At 35.0% G+C, this 24,090-nt stretch overlaps 3 protein-coding genes across 10 annotated transcripts in view; 1 reads left to right on the plus strand and 2 right to left on the minus strand.

The window, feature by feature from the left end:
• The window catches only part of LOC136419882 (orexin receptor type 2-like), a 61,208-nt gene extending 46,332 nt beyond the window's left edge, over positions 1-14,876 (plus strand). For all 6 annotated transcript variants that reach the window (XM_066406469.1, XM_066406470.1, XM_066406466.1 and 3 more), the window contains 5 exons: positions 43-190; positions 7,515-7,727; positions 7,780-7,939; positions 9,242-9,348; positions 14,334-14,876. In XM_066406469.1, the coding sequence (XP_066262566.1) occupies positions 43-190; positions 7,515-7,727; positions 7,780-7,939; positions 9,242-9,348; positions 14,334-14,506 (801 nt within the window). In that variant the 3' untranslated portion in view covers positions 14,507-14,876. The remainder of the gene's footprint in view (positions 1-42; positions 191-7,514; positions 7,728-7,779; positions 7,940-9,241; positions 9,349-14,333) is intronic.
• On the minus strand, positions 2,554-6,201 carry LOC136419884 (uncharacterized). 2 transcript variants are annotated; one of them, XM_066406474.1, is made up of 4 exons: positions 6,027-6,201; positions 5,811-5,976; positions 5,389-5,607; positions 2,554-3,312 (listed from the first exon to the last, which is right to left on the minus strand). In XM_066406474.1, the coding sequence occupies exons 3-4, from the start codon at positions 5,597-5,599 to the stop codon at positions 3,158-3,160; spliced, it is 366 nt and encodes a 121-aa protein (XP_066262571.1). In that variant the 5' UTR covers positions 5,600-5,607; positions 5,811-5,976; positions 6,027-6,201; the 3' UTR covers positions 2,554-3,157. The 2 variants fall into 2 exon arrangements, with proteins under 2 accessions (XP_066262571.1, XP_066262570.1); XM_066406473.1 differs by lacking the exon at positions 5,811-5,976 and having other exon boundaries at positions 6,027-6,198.
• Positions 14,877-17,434: 2,558 nt separating the features above from the next.
• LOC136419874 (nephrin-like) overlaps positions 17,435-24,090 on the minus strand; it is a 177,457-nt gene continuing 170,801 nt past the window's right edge. For both annotated transcript variants that reach the window (XM_066406455.1, XM_066406456.1), the window contains exons 14-17: positions 21,955-22,185; positions 19,027-19,280; positions 18,124-18,293; positions 17,435-17,760 (exon numbers count right to left, since the gene is read on the minus strand). In XM_066406455.1, coding sequence (XP_066262552.1) covers positions 17,661-17,760; positions 18,124-18,293; positions 19,027-19,280; positions 21,955-22,185 — 755 coding nt within the window. In that variant the 3' untranslated portion in view covers positions 17,435-17,660. The remainder of the gene's footprint in view (positions 17,761-18,123; positions 18,294-19,026; positions 19,281-21,954; positions 22,186-24,090) is intronic.

Genomic DNA, 24,090 nt, shown 5'->3' on the forward strand with positions numbered 1-24,090 from the left:
CAATTAAAGCAAATATTTAACCATTTATATTTATTATTTCAGTCAGTCTCAGTAACAGTCTCCATCCTCACCTTGACTTACATCTCCATAGATAGATGGTACGCATTCTGCTACCCTCTCTCTTTCAGGACCACCACTGCGAAGGCCCAAGGAGCCATATGCATCATTTGGATATTCTCCACAGTTTGTCGTAAGTCTCGTTTCTTTAGTAATAAAAAAATTGAAAAAATCTATTTTGCTCTAGAAAAAAATAACCCGAACTGAGTAATCTCAGCTATTTCCCAAAACAACATGTTTTCCTTTGTTCTTCAGAGACTCAAATACATGTGGCCCTTTCGGCAAAATATTTGACCTCTTTCAAGTTCATCAAAAGTCATGCGTTTTTTAAAACGAGTCAGGGATGCCAGTTTAATTAACGTTCACGCATGACTTGGAAATAATTCCGTCTGAGTCAATTTTCTTCAAATTGGGCCGCTTGTTTAGCTTGCTATGTTATCGCTATCAGAGCAAAATATTGCGATTTTATAAAAATATTGATTAGCAGCACAACGAAACTTAAGCAAAATTTAGGCTCCATGTAAACTAATTCTGATATTAATGCACAACCGATTTGGTAATAATTGGCTCAGATCATGCCTGGTTAGGCCCAATTGTAAGTCGGTTATAACAAGCTTTACTGTTGGAATAGTAATTGAGTTTATTGTTTGCAGTGTGATATCAGTAGTGCTGGTATTAGCTTACATTAGTTGAATATGTAATTCAGGTTTAAATTGGCAGAATGGTGCTGATTGAAAGTTATGTTGAGGTAATAATTGGAGTCCGAATTGAAGTTCGACTTGTCAGAACTTTCAAAAGTAATTTATCTTGTGGCACGGAGCTAGCAGAAATTTGCAGAAAATGGATAAAAAACTCTGAGTTTTATTTAATTAGTTTTTTGTTTGCTTTCAAGTGATGCATGTGAACTTTAAAATTCAATAAATATAGTCAGTACTGAGTTTTTGACCGTTTTCGGCCTCTTTAGCAACTTCACAGAATGCTCTGAAAATCTCCATATCCACTTTCAAATTCAGGGGTTTTCAGCTCGTCTAATTTCAGGTTTTAGATTTACGTTTTTCAATGATAAACTAATACTGCAATAGAGTTAATTTTATTTATTATACTGCTAAAGTATTGACGTTATAGCAAATCCGCTCTAATCTTATCAAATGAGTCATCGTAGATCAGACTAGACGGTTCCCAAAGATCCAAGAGGCGGTATATGAGCCGATTTGATAACCATCGACTATTGATCTTGTATCTTTGTTAATTAATTGGCTCCCTAAGGACTACGCACTACCGTCAATTATCGGAAAGTTGCGTTAAGGTGATGGCATGGGGTAATGTGGAACGAGCCTTCTATAGAGGCATAGCCGCCATTCGTAGGTAAATTCTTTGATTTAGCACAAAAGCCCAGGAATGCTCGGCTGTTAGTCACTGAACGGGTGTCATACTTGCTCCTTTGGGGCTGTGTTAATTATTTCATAATGTGGATAATTAACACTTGATGAAAAGGGTAATTTTTCTAAAAAGGTTCTCTGGGGTGCTGCCTATGACAGACTATTACACGTCGTTAACGAGCTGAGCCTCTAAACGCTCCCATACGGCTAGTTAGCGCTTTATTGGAAATTGCTCAAAAAGGGAAAAAAGCTTATAAGTTCAACGATCGCAGCCACTTTAGTATTAAATATGAGTCTAGATGCTTCCTTTTGGAAAAAACCCAATAAATATCCCTCTTTTTCGTCCTCATAAAATAATAAAAATATCTCTGTCCGAATTTCTTTTACGAGCAAGTTTTACAAAGTAGGTCTTATACCCATGTGTCTAGTACAAAGTATCTCTATGTATATTTCATTAAATCCACGGACGCAAAGCACAAAAGAGGACAATAAAATGCCTAAGTGAACAGAATATTGCTCTGAATTATTCAAATTACTTTAACAAAACGCTGGTTTCTGTTAAGAATTTGAAAATCTCATTGAATAAGCAGTCTTGAGAGCAACTAGAAAGTGTTAGACTTTATTAGATCATTTAGAATGCACATTAAAGAAAATTAGAGATATTTTTGGAATAAATTTCAGCAGTTCTGGTCCTTAACTATATTGCAGGGTGATTGGTCAGTTGAATAATAATAACGGATTTGCATTGGGTTTCCGCTATGTTTTTAGCCAGCCTTAGGGTCCTCGACAAATTCGTTTCTTCGTCATAACATTTTTGGCTTTTCTTAGTTTTGTTTTATCATAGAAAATCTATGGATCAGGGGACGCTACGAAATAGTGCAACGAAACCCACTTTAGAATCTGGAATATAGGAGAACTCTCCCTGGGAATGACAACAGAATGGGTCAATCAACACAACGCTCATGGGCAATATCAGCAAACTCTTGTCACTTTGACGTCATTCCTTGGAAGAGTTCTATTCCAAGTCTGGATAGAGATGGACGTTTCGATAGTTTAAGCGCGGGCAACTTCTTCAGACTGATTTAGGACACGGAGTTTGGTTTTTATTTATTCAAATCCATTGCACTCGAAATCAATAACAAATAATAATATGGCAGCAAAAATTGTTCATCTATTATGCCTCGTCGCATTTTCCCAGAACATATTTCACGTGTTATAACCCATATTTATTATTAATGGATTTGGATTGCTTCCACATATTTACGAGTATGGCTTTGCCATTTTTTTATCTATGAGCACGAAATTCGCTGCGAATAATATTTCTCATATACATCAATCATTTCTTGCTTGAAAAGCAACTACAAACTTTTAGTTGAAAACTGCCTTTGTTTTATTCGTTTCATTCCATATGACCTTTAAAATCCATGTATTGCTTAAAAACTTAAATTTTGCTTTAATATAAGGCAAACTTTAGAAATATTTACTAATGTACTAAACCCAATAAATTATGTACAAAAATAGTTGATAAACGATTTTGAATCAAAACTTTTATCATAGCTTTGATAACACTACTTTGATGGTTACACCATTTCCGATAAGGAAACAACTTAGTAAAACTAAGGACTTCGGTAAATAATAGATATTTTACGATACTTTTCTGTAATAATAAACTTACTTATCCTATATCAAAGACATGTCAAAACTCATTTTTCGCTTAAAATTTAATACTTTTCTACTATAGTTATCTTAATGTTTTCACCTCTCATAGCGAAGAAATGGTTCTTCTTGGGTTCACCAATTTCAAAATCTTGTTCTGGAGGAGAGGTAGTTTGCAACTCTATATTCGTTATGATGCGATTTTGGCTGCCACGTCTTTCTGCAATAAATAAGTACACGCAATAAATACACAAGAGTGGATTTTCGATTTATAACAATAATAAAATTAGTTAAGAATCAATTTTACTATTAATGAATTTTTAAATTTAATTTAATTTAATTAATACTAATGAAGATCATTCATTTGAACAGGGTCGATTTTGTTTAGGGATTAATGGGAGTGTAGGATATAGTGGTGACTATCCTCATATCATGTCGTAATGCTCAGTGGTAAATAGGGGTCCGTGAATGACGTACGCGTGAGGAATTAACTGCTCAGTTGTGACGGATTTTAACGTATTTATTTTAACAAGTAACAAAGATAACAACTAAGACAGTGATAACAAAAATTCCCGAAGGATATCAAGTGCACCCGTTTCGATCACTTGCCAAGGGTGTTCTGGTTTCTTGTTGTATATCACCATTGCCTGTCTCCCTGATCCTTGGTCAGCTGCACTCCATGTGCAGCACACATGTTTCCTAGCCGTTGTCCACTTGTAAACGGTACAAGTGGACCCATGTGTCTCCTTTCCAACAAAGGGTATTCTTTCCCTTGGCCGTGATTTACAACGGGAGATGGGCAATGATTTACAACATGCAAGAAGTCCGAACATGGGAGTTTTTCTCAGTCGAATGAGGCAAAACCTTTTGGTTCCTTTTTTTTAGATATGATTTTTATTACATTTGCTAATATACAAGGTGTTCTATTTAAACAACCGCACTTTAGGCAGGCTTACTGTATAACCGTAGTAAGGATGAATGTTGTTCTCAGTTACTTTCAACTGCGAAAGTGCGAAATTACAACCCTGTTTGTGTTTGAGGCCTTATTCACAGATATAGATAAAAAAACGGAGAACACCGCCAGAAAATTTAATTTATTAACTACGTCACTCTGCCTTGATTCGGGCAAGTGTTTTTTTTTTTCAATAAAAAAGTCTCCGCTTTTTTAGCCGTCGTTTTTAGCTTCACTAAAGAATCTTTGACACGAGGCAAAAGTGATTCAGAATTATTGTTTATTTACATTCGTCATCGCCTTAAACGACCACTTTCGGCAAGAATGCCTAAATAATCCCATGCTGAGCGGCGAACACAAAGCAGCATTTATTATTGAAATATGGCGGTTTGGATATAAGAACATGAGGCATCGTCTTAAAGGGGCTTTTAGCGCATTTCCTAATATACAGAGTGGTCTATTTAAACAAACGCAATTTAGGCAAGCTTTTTAAAAAGAAATAACGGCATTTTCAGCTCATTTCAATTAGTGAACGAATGGATATTTCCTTTTTTTTGCGAAGTTCAAGCTCCTCTCCTGGTTCCTACATTAAATTCGACTTTCTAAATATTTCCTCCTCAGTCATTAAAGCGAAAAATTACCTAATTTAAGTACTCAGCTGAAAAATTAGCCTTACGTGCATAGCTTCACTTTAGCCACCCGACATTCATCATTTCTCACGACGTCTACATTATGATACCCATTAAAGTACTATTTTCAAATAAAACCTCAACTTCCTTATTATCCAGGAAAGTGGGAGATGATCCCATAAAAAAGAATTTGTCTTACCTTGTTATGGATTTCGCGGCTCAAATGCAGTAGAGAAAGTCTCAAATTATTATAAATGATTTTTCGTGGAAGGCACTTAGTATCTGGAAGCTGTCTCATTATATTATATGTACAGGGTGGATCGGATACCTACATATAACATATCTGGTTGAAATCTAAACATGAAGGAGACAGTTGCACACTTAAATGGAATACAGGGGGGAATTGGAAGTTTCTGGATGTCGTAAGCCGCCTAATTAAGTTCTGGGATATTATGAAAGCTTGGGCTTAAAAGTGTTTAATATAAATAATTACCCAAACTATTTTACAGTTTTAGAACAAACCAAAAATTGCGTGCCTCTTCATTACTAAAGTCCCATTAGTAAAATCCCAAGTTAATTCTAGAAGGATAAATTTAAAAAATCGTCCCTAATTTTACTCCCCACATACAGATATTGATGTTGCGTCGTTACTCTTTTATTACAGGAAATAAATTGTTTGAATTATTGAATTTTTGATGAAATTTTTTGAGCTTACCTCTGCTCTTTCTGCAAAAGCAAATGAGGATTCCAATGACAATTAGCAAGGCTACAGTGACTACAGTAATAGCGAGCCACAGGTAGACGTTGTTGGTGTAGTTGCCTCTTCTCCAATGAGGAGGATACCTGTGAGATTCGGACCCGGTGGTTGTTTCCAGATTCAGTTGAGTATTTTGATCGAGGTCAGATAGGGTTTCAAATAGGTTCATTTTGATGGCTGAAAGTTGGACAAAGTGCTATTTTAAACTTTGGGATGTGTGACGAACAATTAATCTTTCAGAGAAAAACTTATCTGGAGCTCAAAAGAATATCTCGACTGAAAATACATTTTCATTATTTACCAATCATAAAGCAATAATACGTGCGATAAATTATCTGTGAGCATATACATATGTTGAAAGGAAAAGAGCCTAGTCATACCTTTTTGGAGAGTCTAAATGATTTTCTGTCATAATTTTAATATTTCTTCCAGGTAAACATGGTAAACTCGTTAGGACGATACGTGGGACACTTTATTTTTGATGGTGATCTAATAGTTCTAAGTAGTCTGTTTACATCGTCTTTTGTTAAATAAATAAAACATTCACTGAAATTCTTAATAACACTCTAAACTAATAACACTAATAAATATAATACCTTTATGAATTTTCCTGAAAAACTCACTGCAGATTTAGTCACTCACTTCCATTATAAAACCCTTAGAGTTCATTGTAACATCACCCTGGAGAATTACCATTAAGAAAGACATAACATAAACATCCATATGCGACGATTATACGCCATATATCTATGCCATAGACTTAAAAATCTTTATATCCATGTTATCTATTTCATGTTTTAAGAACACTTAGCAGGTACTTGGATTCTCGGAGAAGATAAGGTAATGTTTCCAATAAAGGTGTCAATTGATTAGGGACTAAAAAACAAACAGATAATAGTTCACTCTATAGACGACTGGTGTTGTGTACACTAGGTATAGGTAATGAGTTTGATATTAGAGTGTGAGAGATAACATCATAATTGTGATTTCGTGGTGATGAAGGTCACCTTTGAGTCAAAGATTATGTAGTTACTCCTAGAGAATTATACGCATTTCCTAAATTAAATAATAAAGTGACCAATACTCACTATAAGCTTCAAGTTATTTAAATGTTTCAATTATACACGCAATAACTGATGGCAGATTGAAAAAAAGGTAGAGTCGGTAAAAAAAATATTCGCACATCATGTTTTTCTTAAATGGTAAATATATACTTTTTTCAAATTCAATTTGCTTTGACTCAGTGATATAAAATCTTTGAATGAACATTTTTATATTGGCAAGAAACGAAAAACAATAACATGACAAACAAATTTTTAAAAAATTATGATTCTTGTAAGCCACAAAATTATTCGTACATGTAGAATATTCCTATAATATGCATATTTTTTTGAGTTTGTAAACATGTTTTTAAAATTAAATCGAAGAATATATATTTACCATTTTAGACAAACATGTTTTACGAATACTTTTTTTACCCACTGTATATGCTGAACATTTTGAAACAATTTTCAATTACTGATTATTTAGTTTCGAATTTTAATAATTTTTTATTTAAACACTTTTGTTACATTTTCCACCACTTTCTTCCACCGTATAACTATTTTATACATTTTTAAAGTTCTTCCTGGCTGTGCCATCCTGTATAATAATTTTAATGATTTTATCGGTATATTTGTTATCGTTGTCAGCAGTATGACTGTTCATCATTTCAAGACTAAAATAAATACTGATTAAGTACGTATATTTTCAAGGAAAGTTCGATGTTCCAAGGAAACGTTATCGATTTCCACTTAAACACAATGCAATAATACACAATTAAGGAATTTCGATAACGTTAAAACAAAACTCAGTTAAATAAATTAAAGTATTGTTTTCAATATTGATTGTTCACAGATGATTGGATTGTGATCTAATTAGTAATTTGTCAATAATCATTTGTTTGTCTTTTTACATAAAAACGTAGCTATTTTAGTCTGTTGTGCGTTAATCATTGTCTGAAATCTAGCACTAATTTAAACAGGATTAACAACATGAGAGTGTTTGTTTAGTTAATAATTGAAAGTTAAATTTATCCTTCGCAGAGATACCAGAAACGTACTCCCTCAGGGCAGTACCATATAAGGGCTTCGAAACCTATTTCACGCAATGCATTCCAGATTGGGGCTCGGAAGTCGACAGGATTTACTTCATAGTCAAGACCATAATCTTCTTCGTTCTTCCTTTAATCTTCATGTCAGTGGCTTATACCAAAATCGTCATGATTCTTTGGAGATCGAACAATGACCAACGTCCAGGTAAATTTCAGTTTTCGTAGAATATTAGTATTAACTCACAGATTACCTGCAGCGGGCTCAAATCGATCAGGAGAAAACACTTTTTCAATGAACATGAATACGAGTACAGAAGGACAGCTGAAATCCCGAAGAAAAGCGGCAAAAATGCTGGTTTCTGTGGTTTTGGTGTTTGCTCTGTGCCTTACTCCTCTGCACTTCATGAATATCATAAAGTAAGTAAAAACACATGGAAAGGCTAAAGACATTTGTCGTGACTTTATGGCTTTCACACTCCCTTTTATACTTTCCTTTGTAGTTTTTATTACAACGTTGCTTTTATACACTCCTCCTGCGGGCAAATGCACCCTTTTTGTGCACTTTGCAAATTACTAATATAAAAATCTAGAAGCAACAGCGGTGAAAATGTAAGAATCTCATTTCCTTTAATGTCCAAAAATATAAATCGATCTGAGTCACATAAAAGCCCTAGTTGGATTTTATATCCGCGATATTAGTTCGGATGTTATAAGACGTAAAAATGTGGGCGTATATCTATGCATTACATAGAGATAGATGGTGGACCAATTTCCTGGTTTAAGAGAACCGAAGAAGAATTTATGTATCATTATGTCAAAGGAATTTCTTCGGAGAGCATGTCCTTTGTAAATGTCCCTGTTGCAGTGGAAGTTTCCTTGTTGATTTAAGTCCTGATTGGACTTATGGTAATTTTATGCTATGCTGAATAAAGTTGAATGCTGATTCGATTTGAATTATACGGACTAAAGCTCAAAAGAGCAGGTGACTCATATAGTATGTGGCCATACTGTACCATCTGTGGACCTGTAGGAGCTCCGGAAATTTAAGGTTTTTTTTATACTATAATATATACTATTATATATACTATTATATACACTATAATAACAGTTCTTCTTTATAACTGCTGTATCAAAATTTTAAAATAAATTATCTTTTCAGAAAAACTCTTCCTAGGTAAGGTCACCTTAGGGATCGGAAATCAAATTACTGATCACTTTATTTGCAGAATAATTGAGTACATGTTAGGGCAAGTAAGAATTTTATCGCCACCCATCGTTTCTGCGGAAATTATTCTCCTGATTATCTGGGGTATATACATATATATTTTTTGGCTCAAAAAAGCAACAAAAATATTAAGGATAAAACCTGCAGAAAGCATTTTGTTCCCCAAGCAAAATTGGTTAAAAAAATTGACAGGTCAAGCTGAATACGTTAAAAATTTTATTTCACATTGGATATCGCAACTTCCCATTTTTCAAACCAACACGGCTATATTTAAACATACCATTTCGATATATTTACTCCACGTCTAAACCCCCTTTTAGAGAGGGTTTAGATATCCATCAGTTACAGCATGTGACGGGCTTCGCCACATGAGTTAGTTTTCCTGGAATTGATGGAAAAAATCTGTCTTTCCTTCGAAATAAATTTCACTATATCACTGTGTTTATGCATAATTATTTATCCACAATTATAATAGAAATTATATTGTGTTGCAGGGACTCGTTGGACCACACTCAACTTAACCGAGCACTTTTCCTGTTGTGTCATTGGCTCCTCTATGCCAACAGCGCAGTGAATCCCCTAATTTACAATTTTATGAGCGGTAAGTGGTGCTTTGTTTTAGAAGGAATTTAAAATTCAATTACCTTTATTGTACCAAAATTCAGCGCAACAAAAGAGTAGCAGCCAGATGTCTGAAAATTCTTGTTTTCCCAAAGTTTTCTATGGTAATTTATATGAGCTGTCATGGAACGCATAAATAAAAGCTCTTTTATTAATGCTTATAATGACACTTTTTGGTATTCACTTGAAAATGACCTGACTTACTTAACCTGAACTAAAATTTTTTTTATAGAGAATAACAGAATTTGCATACAGAGATGTGGGCTGAGCACAAAGCCGATCTTGTTTGCCCACATAATGTCGGGTTGGTATCCTCGGGATACCGAATGACTAAACTTCTTCCTTCTCTTTACCCTCGGATCGATACCGGAACCGCCGCAATTCACTATTAGGGGAAGGAGGTGGTCCTTTCTTCTTTGAAAACTCCCACCCCTCATCCATCCATCATTTTAGAAATTTCCTATCCCTCATCCGTTCATGACATGCATTAGAACCAATACACTCTTTAACGGTGGCGAATTTTTTCTCTACTTCTCTTTTTCGCTTTTAATCTGTTGCTCTTCTCATGCTTTCATCATTTTAATCTACCTGAATTAACCTGAATAAACATAAATTAATTACAATTCTGTGTGGTACTCAATCAGGATAATTTTCAAATCTATTCGATTTGATGTTAGGAAAATTATTTACGATGGAAATTTCAAAGATAATATTGGAGAATGGGGATTGTTGGGTATGAAAATGGAAAAAATATGCAGTAAAATTTTTTATTCGTCTGAAGAGGGTGTTAAGAATTTACAGATCTTGCAGAGAAAATTTTAAAAAATTGGGATTATGATGTCTACTAAAATATACAAGGTATTAGGGAAATAACTTTCGTAAATTTAACCAATGATTAAGAACATCATTTTGAACAAAAAAGTTTCTTACAACAGGGGTCAAAAACCTAATAGTTAAAAAAAAGTCAAAGTTGGTAACCGAAAAGCTATGATAAGCTTTAAAATTTGAATAAAATGTGGAAAAATGTACTTGAAAGATGTTGATGTTTGAAATGTAACAAAAAAACTGAATATTATTCAACAATAACATTGCTAAAAATAATTGAAAACTTAATTAATAACTTAAGCGGTAAAAATAAACGTAAGCAGCAACGTCACACTGAATGTGACCGAGGAAGAATAGTTTATTTTTGTTATGATTGTATTTTTTGGCTCTTATCAGTATTGCTTGTCCACTTTGCGGGTAAAGCGATAAGGCATTGGCATATAGTAATAAGACAGTAAATAGATAGACCTAGTACCTCAACAGTACATAGGTTACGTAGCAATTTGCGTTATGCTGTAGTCATCTGCATTTCATCCCACCTTATCTGACACATGATCCTGTGCAAAAACGCCTGACGTCATGGACAAGCGGAGCCCATTAGGGACCATCGAGAAGGGACAAGATAAAACCACCCTTGTTTTTCAGTTTTGTCATGTCCTTCCATACTTTTAATATTTTAATGTGATTTCGTTCTCGCTGAATGTATCTTCTGTCGGAACACGCAACAAATCATCCGCAAAGTTAATTTGGGCGAGATTTAAGTGATTTTATTCCGACTTATTAACAGTATTTACTTGACGATGTATTCTTTACGCGTGTATCATGACATGTTTTTGATTTATGGAGGGACGTCACAAAATTGTAAAGAAACTAGGCGTATTTAAGGTAATCGTTATCCAGAAAGAAAACTTCCAACTCCACAAACATTTGTGCAAGTTTCCCAAAGGCTTTTGGATACAGGTAGCGTTATTCCTACGTATCAAGGACGAGATCGACAGCGAGAAGTTGGTTCTGAAGCCAAAGAACAAATTTTAAACCTTCTTCAAGAATTCAACAAGGAGTACCCGTATTAGAGCATGGACTAAAATGGTGAACATTTCGGATATTTAATGTAGCAAAAACAATAATAAATTTGTGTTTTTGAGTGTGATGCGAGTGGTATAAAATGTGTAATGCAACATGTAATGTTAATTAAAAATGATAACAATAATTTAAAGGTAAATGGTTTTTCAAAATATTAAAATAAGAATGGCATAATATTTAAATTTCATGAATTTAGTGCACTTTGTTAATTATGTACGGTAAGACCTACCAAACTCAAAAAAACCGTATAAAAAGGACCCCAAAGCAATTCAGTTTGTGCGGCTACTTAGGTAGGTATGGAAATGAAATAAATATGATGTTTTTTTGATTTTCCGAGGAAATGGATTTATTTACGATTTCTCTTGTTCAAAATGATGTTTTTAATCACTGGTTAAATTTACGAAAGTTATTTCCCTATCACCCTGTATATTGAGAACAGCATATTTTCTTTCTTTAAAAATACAGATATGTTTAACAGACAACATCTCAAAGTTTATTTTCGACCAGAACTTTAAATTATAAATAGTCGATGCATAGGCTTATTGTGCATCCGGAAGGAGCTTATTATCAATGTGTAAAGCAATGGACCGAATTAAAACCAGTGGAATTTCGAAAACTATGAAAAATACAGAGTCGACTACATTATGGCAAAGTTGCACGATTACCTTCACAGCAAGGGTAAAATGCGGTTTTGATATTCAAAAGTTTCGTAGTAGTTCCTGAGATATTCGATAAAATACAAAATTTTGCAAAACCCCTTCTTGAGATGGGATAGTCAGATCTGATTGGTGACGTTTTAATTATACCCCTCATCATCAATTTTATTAACACGAACTAGCGTCTGAGTTAAACGAAAGTCACATGAATGTATTATTTCACAAGCCAATGCTCCTTTTGATGAAGCTTCACTTTCCTTGGTCTGTAAATTTGGAGAAGTTTCAGAATTTCATTGTGCTCTCTGACGACGTTTGAAGGACAGAATAATAAGGTATAAACCTCAAGGGAATTATTTATATATGGGGAATATTTCACTTTTCCTGTGCCGTCTAAAATGTAATCAGAACTTACCTGGAAGTTTCCAATACAGTTTGGAGAAGCTAGTTTGACGTGACAGCCAACAAATCGGCTAAGGCTTTTTTACAGAATTCCAACTTCGTGGAGCTAATGAGAATCTAGGTATCGTGGACCTGCCCGAGGCCAGGATAATAAGGCACAATTATTCTTCCCATATAACCCAACTGAAATGGAAACTTTCCACAGTGTGCCCTAAACTTTGGCCTTATCGGTGGCTCAAACACGTGACTCTGGAAATAAAAATTTATTGTCTTTCAGAACTTGCAAGAAGGATAAATGCGATATTTTCCTCTCTTGTAAATAGTATCACTTTTCCTGCAAGCAAAGAGTGTTTTTCTAGATAAGTTCTGAAATATAACCAAGTTTGGCTCTAAAATTTCCCACAGGCAGGAATAGGTGTTGGGAAATATATATTTCCAGGGATAAACTTAATGGGTCAGGTTGTAAGTTAGCCTGGGAAATTCGGGATTGGTATTACAGTTTGTTTGTTCCTGTGGGACACAACAAATGGCACTGATGTAGATGGAGAAGATCCATAATTGTAGCACAAACAGGTTAAAGTGTAAAAAGGAGAATTTAAAGTTGCCTGGAAACTTGTGAAACTCGATTAGAAAGAAAACTGCGAGTCTGTGTTGATTGCACCATGTAACGCGATTTAAACTTTAAATTAATAGCCCACCTTAAGTCTATGATTTATGCAGCTTTACAAACTTTGAAACAAGCAAAAATGTAAAAAGCCGCCCTTTCTAATTATTAGGTACAACAAATTAAAATCGCTCAGGTTAAGCTTACAGAGTATTAGTTTAATCAGTAAAACTTTGGTTTTGGCAGTACAACTTTTGAATTCTAATAATTTTCAAATTGAATTATTTTCTTTGCTAGAATTTTACTGCTAACCAACATCCCAATGCGGACCTGTGAAGAACTGGGGAAATAATTTGTATGTAAATAATTCGATATATTCTAGGGATTTATGAAACAATTTTACCCTTTGTGTGTTTTATGTTGGTTTCATGTGCTTTGGGGATAAAATTTTAGCTTGTTTTTGTTTTTGGGGGTTTGTTTGTTAGTCACAGTTGTGATTTGAGCTTGACAAAACCATTTTTCTGATTAGCTAGGGCTCGGGTGTTTTATCTACTCAGATAGACATTCAGTTTATGGAATGTTTGCTAGTCTGAGTGCTGTTTGAGATTGAATTGTAGGGAGGGAGGACGTTTAGGAGATATCCGCAGCTCGCTTTAAGATGTATACGTAGGCTTCTTGCGATATTTGACCTGTAAATCTTCAATTCATTACATACAGGGCATTTTAACAATTTCAATTTTAGACAGTAAGTCAGAAAAATTTAACCCAACGTACCTTTGTTGCTGTCGTTTGTCAGATAAAATATAACAAAAATTTCTGGTGTTTTTTCTATCTAGTTATATATATAAAATAAAATCTTTATTGCCATCGAAAGCAAATTACCGTTATCCGCCAATTTCCAACATTTGAGCCTCAAGTAATTGATTATCACTCTTCAGTTTTTCAGAATTAGGACCATTATTTCGAAAATGTCAAAGAATAAACTTGAAAAATTGTCACTGCTTGTTGAAAAGGAAAAACGGTCCTTTCTAATATCTTCAACACTGAGTATAGATTTTCCCATTTTCTAGAAAGTACCTTTAATTAATTATAACTTTGATCAACGTTGGGGCAATATTATAAGAGAAGAGGAATGAAGTTTTACCTGAACAAACTTACGTTACTCTGTGGACAATAGCGTGGTTTTAAAGGTTTTATCACCTTCAGGCTCACTTAGGCCTTGCAAGAGTTATAATACCTCAGGGAGGCGCACAAATAAATGTCGCCAGAGACACTTAATAACGCCATAAATATCTCGTTAATATTATCTCGGCGCATCCTGGATTAAAACTTGTTTTGAATAGCTCAGAATTCTCTTCCTTGATCTATGTAAAATTCTTAATAAATTATTTTTTCCAGGCAAATTCCGCCGTGAATTCAAATCGGCTTTCTATCAGTGCAATCTCTTCAACAAATCAGATCGTCGCTTTGCTAGGAACAGTACTTACATCTATCGCTACACCACCAACAATAGACATAGCTGCAAATCCAAAACTGAGATGGTACCTTTGTCTGCAGTCAAGCAGCCCTAGGATAAACATGTTTAATGCACCTAAGGGATAATATTAGCCTTGAATTGGTTAACGCTCAACTGTGTTTATTACCAAGGTGTCGTAATAGTTCCTTGTGATTTTAATACTCTTGAGTGCAATCATGTAATTTTACTCTCGTAATTGCGTATTTTGCAATGTAACGTTATTACTTTAAAGTCTTTTTGTATTTTTATATTTAGTATTGAGCTTATTAGTTTTCTACTTACAGAAGAAAACACGCTTTTCTTGTGAGCACTAATCTCTTTTCCGTTTTTTGTCAATTTGGCGCATTAATTTCGGATTATAGATGTTCTTGTAAATAAAATTTCACTGTGAATAATAAACATCTAAGTAAGTGGTGAGAATAAATTATTTATGCGTTTGATATTTAAACTACAGAGTTCCCTTCAGGTACCAATATGTGGCAGGAAATTGGAGAAAATCTGCACGTTCGGCCTAACTTTCTACACTGGGGTATAGTTGAGAACTGTTTAGCGCTAATAAGTTCGTCTAATCTCTTACGAGTTTGGAAGTTTCGTAGTAAGCGTGCTTTAAGCTTGAAAATGTGTATTAAAACTTTATTAAGAAACCATATTGGGAAGTAATCGGATAGTGACGGAAAACTAGTAAAGTGATTATGATTAATCAGAAAAATTTGAAGTTATGTAGTTGCATTGGAAACGGTCGGATTAAGATTGTTAGCCTGAATTTTTATCGGATAAACACTTATTTTTGTGGAAATGACTCATCATTTATTAATGCGTTTTGTCGGAAAAATCTCATTCTCAGAGGAGAAGACTCACAAGTAAATTTTTCAAATTTTTCATTTAGATAATTATTAACAATAAAACAGTACTAATTACGTCCTACTGAGAAGAAAATCTTTTTTGAAAAAATTAAAAGTGTTAAGTTCTGATATAGCTTGATTTTCCCACGAAAGAACGAAAGGCTATTGGACTGAAGATGTGGATATAAATGGGTGGGAGTCCCTTCCTAAAAGACATTTGTACAGCATGGTTTTGTCAAGGCTGATTTAAAATTAAAATTGGTTTTTGCATTGCAAACTGCAACCAGCAGTTCAATCCCACTCAGGATTTCTTATGCGGGCTGCCTGCATTCATTACACGTTCCACTCTTACAGAAAATGAGTCTGGGAGCAAACGCATCTCTTTCTCTGACGAAAAAATTGCTAAGCTCTGAGATCTATTTACCACTCATTTCTCAAAGGAAGATGGGTGACGGACTTAAGGGCATTGGAACGATACATAATACATAAGGAGGAAAAAGACACAAAAGTTAATTGTACATTTATATTTTAAATTTCTGAAATATTTTTAAGAATCTTAATAAAACAACAGAGATACACTTTGTACATAAATTAGTTACAAAAAAATATTCGGGCGTGTAAACACTTTCGAGGGTCGTATTTACAAGGCAGAGAATATTCTTGTCATTCACAATAATGTACAATCATATTTACACTTTTTTGGTATAGTTGACTACAACCAAAAATTAATAAAAAATTTTAATGGAATTTTGATACAGTTTCGTGTCGGAAAATGCATGAGGGTTGTTATGTTTATGAACCGAAAATAAATTTGAGTTTTGTTATTATAATATGTATAAGTATACGTCGTTATAAATTCTCAATATTCAATGATTTCTTTAATATTATCACATTTACTTTAATTACTTTAGCTAATAAAGTACAAATTTTATTTACACATTTATTTACACTACCTATTTATAAATGTCCTATATAAATGTTGAAACAGTTCATTTCTTAATTGTAACATTATCGATTTCAGCTTAGTGATCAAAAACCCACATCACACTCAAACTTCTTTATTTAGTATATTTATTAGAGAATTTGAAAAACTGCTAAATATAGATATAGGTACTATATCGGGAAAACCATATTTTCAACAATAAAGGAAATCTTTATTATGCCAGTAATTAGGATATTTAACTCACTTTTGTGGGGTACACGAACGATATGTCAATATATTAAAAACAGGCGTTTCTTTCAGAAAACGGTTTTCACATTGCCGCAACACATTAACAATAATCTTGAATTTTGACTATAAAATAACGATTATTTTCAACAAAAATATTTATTTAATACAAAATTTGGATTAAGTCATGTCCTGCTCTTGAGCCCCCTTTGAGCCTCCGTTGGCAGTGAAGAATGACAAATATTGCAATACTTCTAGCTAGTATCAAGCAACTTCTATTTGTATTGCATTTATGCTTATTTAAGTTTAACTTGCATATTGGGAATTTAAACGTATTATTCAAGAACAGTCCAGGCACACTCATACATAATAAAAGTTTAGACCCTGTATTAAGGTAGGTTTTTTTATTCTAGAAGAGAATAGAAATAAGGTTTCTTTGCCTGTAAGAGCTTTAATCATAATAATGATTTGGTCCAGGATCCAGATTTTTAACACAATATTCATATTTGAGTCTATTTTTGTGATATTGCAGAGGTCGATTGTTATGTGAGAATACGGGTTAATGTCTCTGTGACTGCGTGAAGTTTGATTTCTTCGCAGATATATTTTGATTGTGCAGACTGTTTGAAGAAGTTCTATAATACCCAGGCAAGTTTCTAATCAACGAAATCAACGTACCTACTCGGTTTGTAATGGCAAGGAAACTGTCTTAAACTAGTACCAACAAGAACCAAATAAAAAGCTTCTTGGGCTTGAAGCTAAAATAAATTAAATTTATTCACTGTTTAAATGCTTTTAACCCGAACTAGCTTAAACTAATATCAATCGACTGCAATTCAAAAAAACGATGAAGCAGGATAGGAATAACCCCTTCATTCAGGCCGAATCCGGATTTGTGGGCACTCTCAACACACCGATTTCGACGTATTTTTTGAAAAAAATTCCAAACAAATAATATGCCTTTAAAAAAGCAATCAAAAGGAATAGTTCAAATCTCTAAGACAATCAAAATACCTCAGCAGCAGCTCCGCTAATTTACACCCATATTGCGCTTCAAAAAGACACCACCCCAAAAAAGAACACTCATAATCTTGCTTGAAAAGTATCACTTTCTCTTAAAACTATAAATACAATTAGTTCAGTAGTCGGTTCACTTAAACTAAATCTCCGTCCAACTCTATTTATAACTCAGTCATTTGTCAAACGGTGCTCTCCCTTTTGTTGGCCATGAGCGGAGTCTCTGGAGAGGGTTCCTCTTCAGTTGCTATTGGCAATGGCTGAAGAGGTATAGGTGGTTCCCTATCGAAAAGATATGTTTTTAAAAAAATCAATTAAGCGCTAATTGAAGCAAGGTGCGCCCTCTATACTTTGGGAGGCACATTTAACAATATCGATCACTGTGTGACGGCTCTGCGCAACGTAAGCAAACTGAAGTAAGCGAGTATAAAATCATAAGCAATGACATTCTATATGTTTGTTCAATGATAACGTCACTCGCTCTCTTATGCCTGCATTTTGTTCAGTAGATGTCGCACTTAATTTTGCAGAGAAACCTGTATTGATATTGAAACTTGGCTATGCAGGCAACAGAGGGTGCCACAACCGGCCTGATATCTGTTTTTAAGTTCTGCATTGCGTCTACAAATTTCCTGCTAATTTCACCTGGTTTGGGTGGATCTCAGTCTTTGCTGCGCAATCGGTCCTCCCCGGTACTGCACCGGGTACATCCCTGGAGGTAAATGGCTGACAGGGCCGTACTGCCACTGTTGGGGAGGTTGTCGCGGCAGGGTGCACGTCGTGCTGTAGGGGATCATTTGAGCAGGACCAGGAATCTACAGGATATAAAAAAATTAGATAATTCCCACGAGTAGTTTTCAGAAATAAAATTCGACTTCAATAAATCTCCAGGGCAAACATAAAAGTCTGGAAGCCTATATCTTAAAGAGCGTGACAGTCCCCTTATAAGTTAAGACCACTCGTCATCCTGCTCTAATAAGGCCTGTTGCTCGACGTACGTTTTATATATGGCTACTGGAGTTTTATTTAGGAATTTATTTTTTGGAAAATACGGTTGTTCCAGCAGCGATGCTGAATTAAAGATGATGCATTATTTGGGATGAAACTCCGACACGTATTAGGGCATCTGGAGTCGAGTCAGAAAGGAAATATCTGGATCAAGGTTCGAGTACATTATTATACGAATAATATTGAATCCCGGAAAGCATATTTGGTCACGTATTGGAACATTCGAAAGCCGAGGCCAATTGGCCATTTTCTCCACGAATCAAAAGGCATTTGTTATGTAGGTTTTAACTCGGATTTGATGCTTCGTCATTTCTGAGCTTAATGGAAAAGCCGGATGATGTTTTATAAATATTGCCTGTTTGTGCGCTTATTAAATGCATATCGTTATTGAAATTGGCTTTGACATGTTACGAAAGGGAGATGCAGAAGCGGATGGAAGAAAAATTAGGATTTTAAGGCTATCTATCTCGTTAGCCTGGAAGCCGCATTTAACTCGTGAGCAGAATATTCTGAGACTCGATTTTATAAGCCTGCCCTTACCATTTTTGTTTGCGCATTTAGCTCATGCATGGGCATCCCATTCCTTAAGGTGCAGTATCCCATGTACCCAGAATTGCCAGCTTGATGCAACAAGCTCCTACTGGGTGAAGTCTCGATTGTGGATACATGCTGCTTTCTTCTGGCATAGTCCAAGCTCTCGTCTACGTCTATTGGTTGCGGTATTATATCTGGATTCTTTTCGTCACTGTCGCATTCTCCTGCACTGGAGTCGTGTTTCGAAATTGGACTTCCACCTAAAAAGGAGTTAGTTTCTCTCTAAAGAATGATTTCCGGTAGAATATAATTGAATAGTAAAGGGAGAACTACCGACCGTCATCACTTTATATCGAAGCTGCCACTCTTTATTTTCGCTTTGAGCGCTTTAGGGCCAGTAGATCACGTATTGAGAGTAATAGTTATCGAGTATTGATAAGTTTACCTGGGAAATAGTTTCCGTGGGAACAATGAAGTTGGCCAATGTGCTGCCTTTATGTTATCGGTTCTGTGGACTTATCGTCCTGGTAAAGTTGCCTTAAAAAGACTTATCAGCACGGACAAATAATATTTAAAACATTTTCTATTGACGAATTTTGAGATAATCCTGATATATCTGAGAAACGAGGAACGTTAATGAAGATTTAGCACAAATCCCAGTCTAAGGGTAGGAAAATCGTGAAATTTTTGCACCAAAAACCAGAAACTTCTTGTCAATATTGCGAAAACTCACTGGCCTCTCTGATAGTACTTACTTAATTCTATTCTGTTTGCTTACATTACGGGTTTAAAAACAACGGAAGGCATTAAAAAATCATCGTTACTTAACACGATGAACAAACACTTTAAAATTTTACTTGTTAATTTTGTGCTGCATGTTATTAGGCTACTCAATCGATAGTCATTGCATTCCACATGGATCTATAAAAAATGCAAGAATGCACTAACAAGCTGATAGTATTTTGTACATCAATCTTATATTCAACTGTTAGCTAAACCATCAAGAAGGAAATGTTAAATATTTATAAGTTTGTATACTGTAGAAATTTAGAACGTCTACTTCACGTCTCTAGGGAGGCTAATCTATATATAATGTACAATAGTAGAGCATTTAGTTCAATACTTAAAGAACGCGAACTTCGTTACTGAAAGAAATGGTGGTAAAATCGGGAAAATCTACTATAAGTCGGAGAACAAATCAGATTCTAGAATTAGATTTTTGTCTAGGAAATTAACTTCCAAGATCTATTTTCACTATTCCGCTCTTCCCAAGTTGTGTAACTTTTCTCGCGTTTAAGAAAACCTGATTCTTTTGGTGTCTAGGCTCTCCCATTTAGATGTTCTTTTCCTAGGCAGGCTGCATAAAAATGATCTAGAAAATGTTCTTCACTATGTGTGTGTGTGTGTGTGTGTGTATGGATAAAGATATTTTTCTATTCCCATACCAGTAAATTATAAATAACGTATAGATAACATAATGGAAAATCAAGAATTGCAGGCAGAGGTATGTAATGAAGCTTCAAATTGTGTGTGATGCTATTACTTAACAGTGTTGGGACAAACTGAGGCAAACGTCATCTCTAAAGATTGTTATCATTATTAAGTTTTCAATAAGTTTACTGACAACTGACTCAGAGAGTTCTTATTCGCTTGATGTTATCGACCGTCGCCCGAAAAACTATTGTACACTACTCGAAAGCAAGGCATGTTACTTTGTTCGATGAAATTACTGACCTCGCCTGCAGCTTGGTTGGAAACTTTTGCCTTGCTCGTAACATGCTTAACAAGTTTAACAACTCGCAACCCTCATCGCTCTGTAACTATGCTCCATAATTATGCATTATTTTGGAAAGAAAAAAGGAACGAAATTTATTGCTATATCTTGAAAGCCAGGGAACTTGTGCCAAAAGAATACAATTTATAAAGAGTAACTGATGGTCTTACAAGAGAGTAAGTTTGGGGTGTAAAAAGAGGCTTGGCTTTAGAAAAATATGTCCTTGCAGGTTCTCGGTGAATTAGTCTATTTATGCAGAGTTCATCAACTCATCAACACAATTATGAACTTTTTTAAATTCCTAATTATCTAAACAGCCGTGCTGACAAACTCAGACACAAGCTCGGTCTGCAGGCGACGTCAATTCAATACGATTGGATTTTACGCAAACTTAGAACTTCCCCCTAAGTTAAACACAAAGTCTCCAACTCCTGTAAGTTTAACTGTCGCCCTCGAACTGGCCCGCAAGTGGTGTTTTCTTGTTATGGGTCAGTTATTATCGACAAGGGCCGGCACTTAGTGCGAAACCCAAAGTTCGTGTTCTAACTTATTGTTTTCGAATTATCAAAGCTGTCCCTTTCAGCGGTAGTTTGAATTTGAGTTCACGCTGCGAAAACTCTCAAAGAAGGGAAAAAGGACCTTGATACAGCTAATTAAGCAAATCCCTGTCTTGAGGAGTCGCAGAATACTTTGCATGGCTAAGTAATTCGACAGAAAACCAGTCCATGAGCAAGATAGTTATGTTAATAAGCTCGAGAAATTATTTTATCTTTACATTTGGCACTAGACCTTTTCCTAAAAGTAGAGCTTCGATAATGCGCTCAATCTTTGAGCTTTAATTTTATGTCGTTCTCTAATGTGGAACTTATCTTACCAGAGTTTTTCTAAGTGTTCTTCTACATGGCAACACGCCTTAACTATGCAAAAAATATTCCGTAAACATTCGTTTCTTTGATGGGGTAGTAAATATTTATGAGCTGTAGCGTTTGAAATAAGGATTTTTTCGTAATTCCAGGCCCTACCAAAAAGAATTCTTAACTTCAGGGTTTACATGAATATTTGATGGGTGCCTGCTGGTAAATATTTGCGTCTCCTTCACACGGCCTCAGGCAATAAATATCGCACCAGTAAACTTTACTAAAAGCTCCAAAAAGTCCTACCTCCTTTATCGCTCAGGGTGGCCCCGCTTCCGCTCCCCCGGTGCTCCAAACTGCCACCGGTAACCGTCGCATTTTTGTGTCTTTGCTGCTGTTTCCTGCGATGGTCGCCCCCTTGGGTGCACTGCAGTCTAAGCACCAGAATTACGACCAAGAACACTATGAGGAGGGCGGAAACAACCCCGATTATGATGCTCATTAGTGGGGTGAAGCGAAAGGGAGACCGATGAGAGTCTGGAAACAAAAATAATTATTGTAATACATTGTTGGGGCAGATGGGAAAAAAATAATTTATGTTTTATTTACGATGGGTCTTGGTGATTTTTAATATTAGAGGGAGTAAATAAGGACAGCAGGACTACTGTGGTGGTGCTGCTAAAATTTTTTTTAGTAAAAAAATTTTTCAGGGTCACGCAGGTTCTTTCATATGGATCGAACGGATCACAGGACTCAAATTGTTTTCTTTGTATAGCTAAACACCTTCTCTTTCCTATTTTAATATAGAACCTTGTAACTGAGAACGCTCTATAGAAAGATCCAAATCTTTAACTAGATCATTCAATTTTTCTTGAGTGAATGTTTTGGGCTTTTCAGATTCATCTTTACGTTGAAATTCTTTATCGAAAATGTACGCATTTTGGAATCGAAATTTCATCGTTTGCATTTCTCTCTGCGCCCTGACTATATCTGATTATTGAATCAATATTTTATTTTTTTCTTAAATTCCGCTATATTACACAAATACAAGCAACAATCCTTTATGTGATTTTGTTGCTCCTGCCATACATTGGTACTTCAAAAGTCAAGGGTAGTGATTTCTGTTTATTCTAAACCCACTTCTTTAAATGCCCTATAGAGCACTAATAGGTAAAATGAAAAGTTCGTGTTTTGTCATTATTTTCAAGTTTTAACTCGAAATCCCGTTAAATTTGCTTCACAATAAATTGATTATTAGACGAAGTGATAAGATGACCAGCAAGATCACCGGATCTGACACCGCTTGGTTTCTTGTTTTTGCTATTCAAAATCAATTAATATAAATTAGAAATTACAAAAAATATTCTGTTTCCAATGATGAGGTTTGTTGTAGCCAGATGTAAGTACGTATTCTTTGTGGTTCGTGAAAATTCCTCTGTGTAGTAAATTTTAGATGAAAAACACCTAATTGTACTCTTGAATTATTACCCCTCAATTGCATGAAATTCAGCCAATTTGTTCTCACTCCAACACGGGAACATCTGAGAGCAGGACGGACTGCTGAATAATGCAAGAAACAGAGTATTGTTTATCACTGTCGTATTTTCGAATCTCGCCACTGTCCTGCAGACAAATTCTAACGCGCGCTTTCGGAATTTCAGATGAGCCCTAAACTGAATGGATCGCTTGGAAGTTTTAAATTTTTAATGATGATTTATGTCACGCTCTGCTATATCGGAGACATATTCGAATATGTTTTGCTGCTGTTGCTGACGTTCTTGCATGCTTAATTTAAACCAAGTGATGCGAGTTCGTTAGCGGTGAACCGTCCGAGGCATATTCAAGCGCCTCTGGGATCTTCGATGTTATTCTAAATGATAAATAATGGAAAAATTAGTAGTGTTAAAACCGTTAAAATTATATGGGGGATATTTATAAGTGTAATACTTTCTAAAGTGAAGCTGCATGAGTGCTACATTTTGTGGTGGCTGTAACTTGAAATCTCTTTAAAGCTGGCTGTTTATGTTTTAAAATATTTTATTTAAACCTATTCGTTTTAGCATCCATTTAGAATTCCTAAAGCGTGGCGCTGAATTTGTTCACTGGACACCGTCTCGATTTTAAAATGTACATAACGCTCGGAAACAACGCTACCGTACTCCATTATTCATTAGTTGATTTTTCTCGGTGTAGAATTTACATATTTGTTATTCTTCTTTTTATGGACCTTAATGGTTCGAATGTTTGCAGTGCATATTTCATAATTTGTTTGTTGAAAGCAAACAACTTCGGCGGCTTCATTTATTTCGGCTCAAGTTCATGTATGTATTTATAATTAATTCATAGAGTGTTTGACAATCCCTGGATTGCAGTGTTGGTGCCACAAAGTTTGTCAACAAAATGGGAAAATTATACGAAATAACTTACAATAATGATCCACAG

This window comes from Euwallacea similis, chromosome 3 (genome assembly GCF_039881205.1).
Source record: "Euwallacea similis isolate ESF13 chromosome 3, ESF131.1, whole genome shotgun sequence".
Taxonomy (NCBI): Eukaryota; Metazoa; Arthropoda; class Insecta; order Coleoptera; family Curculionidae; genus Euwallacea; species Euwallacea similis.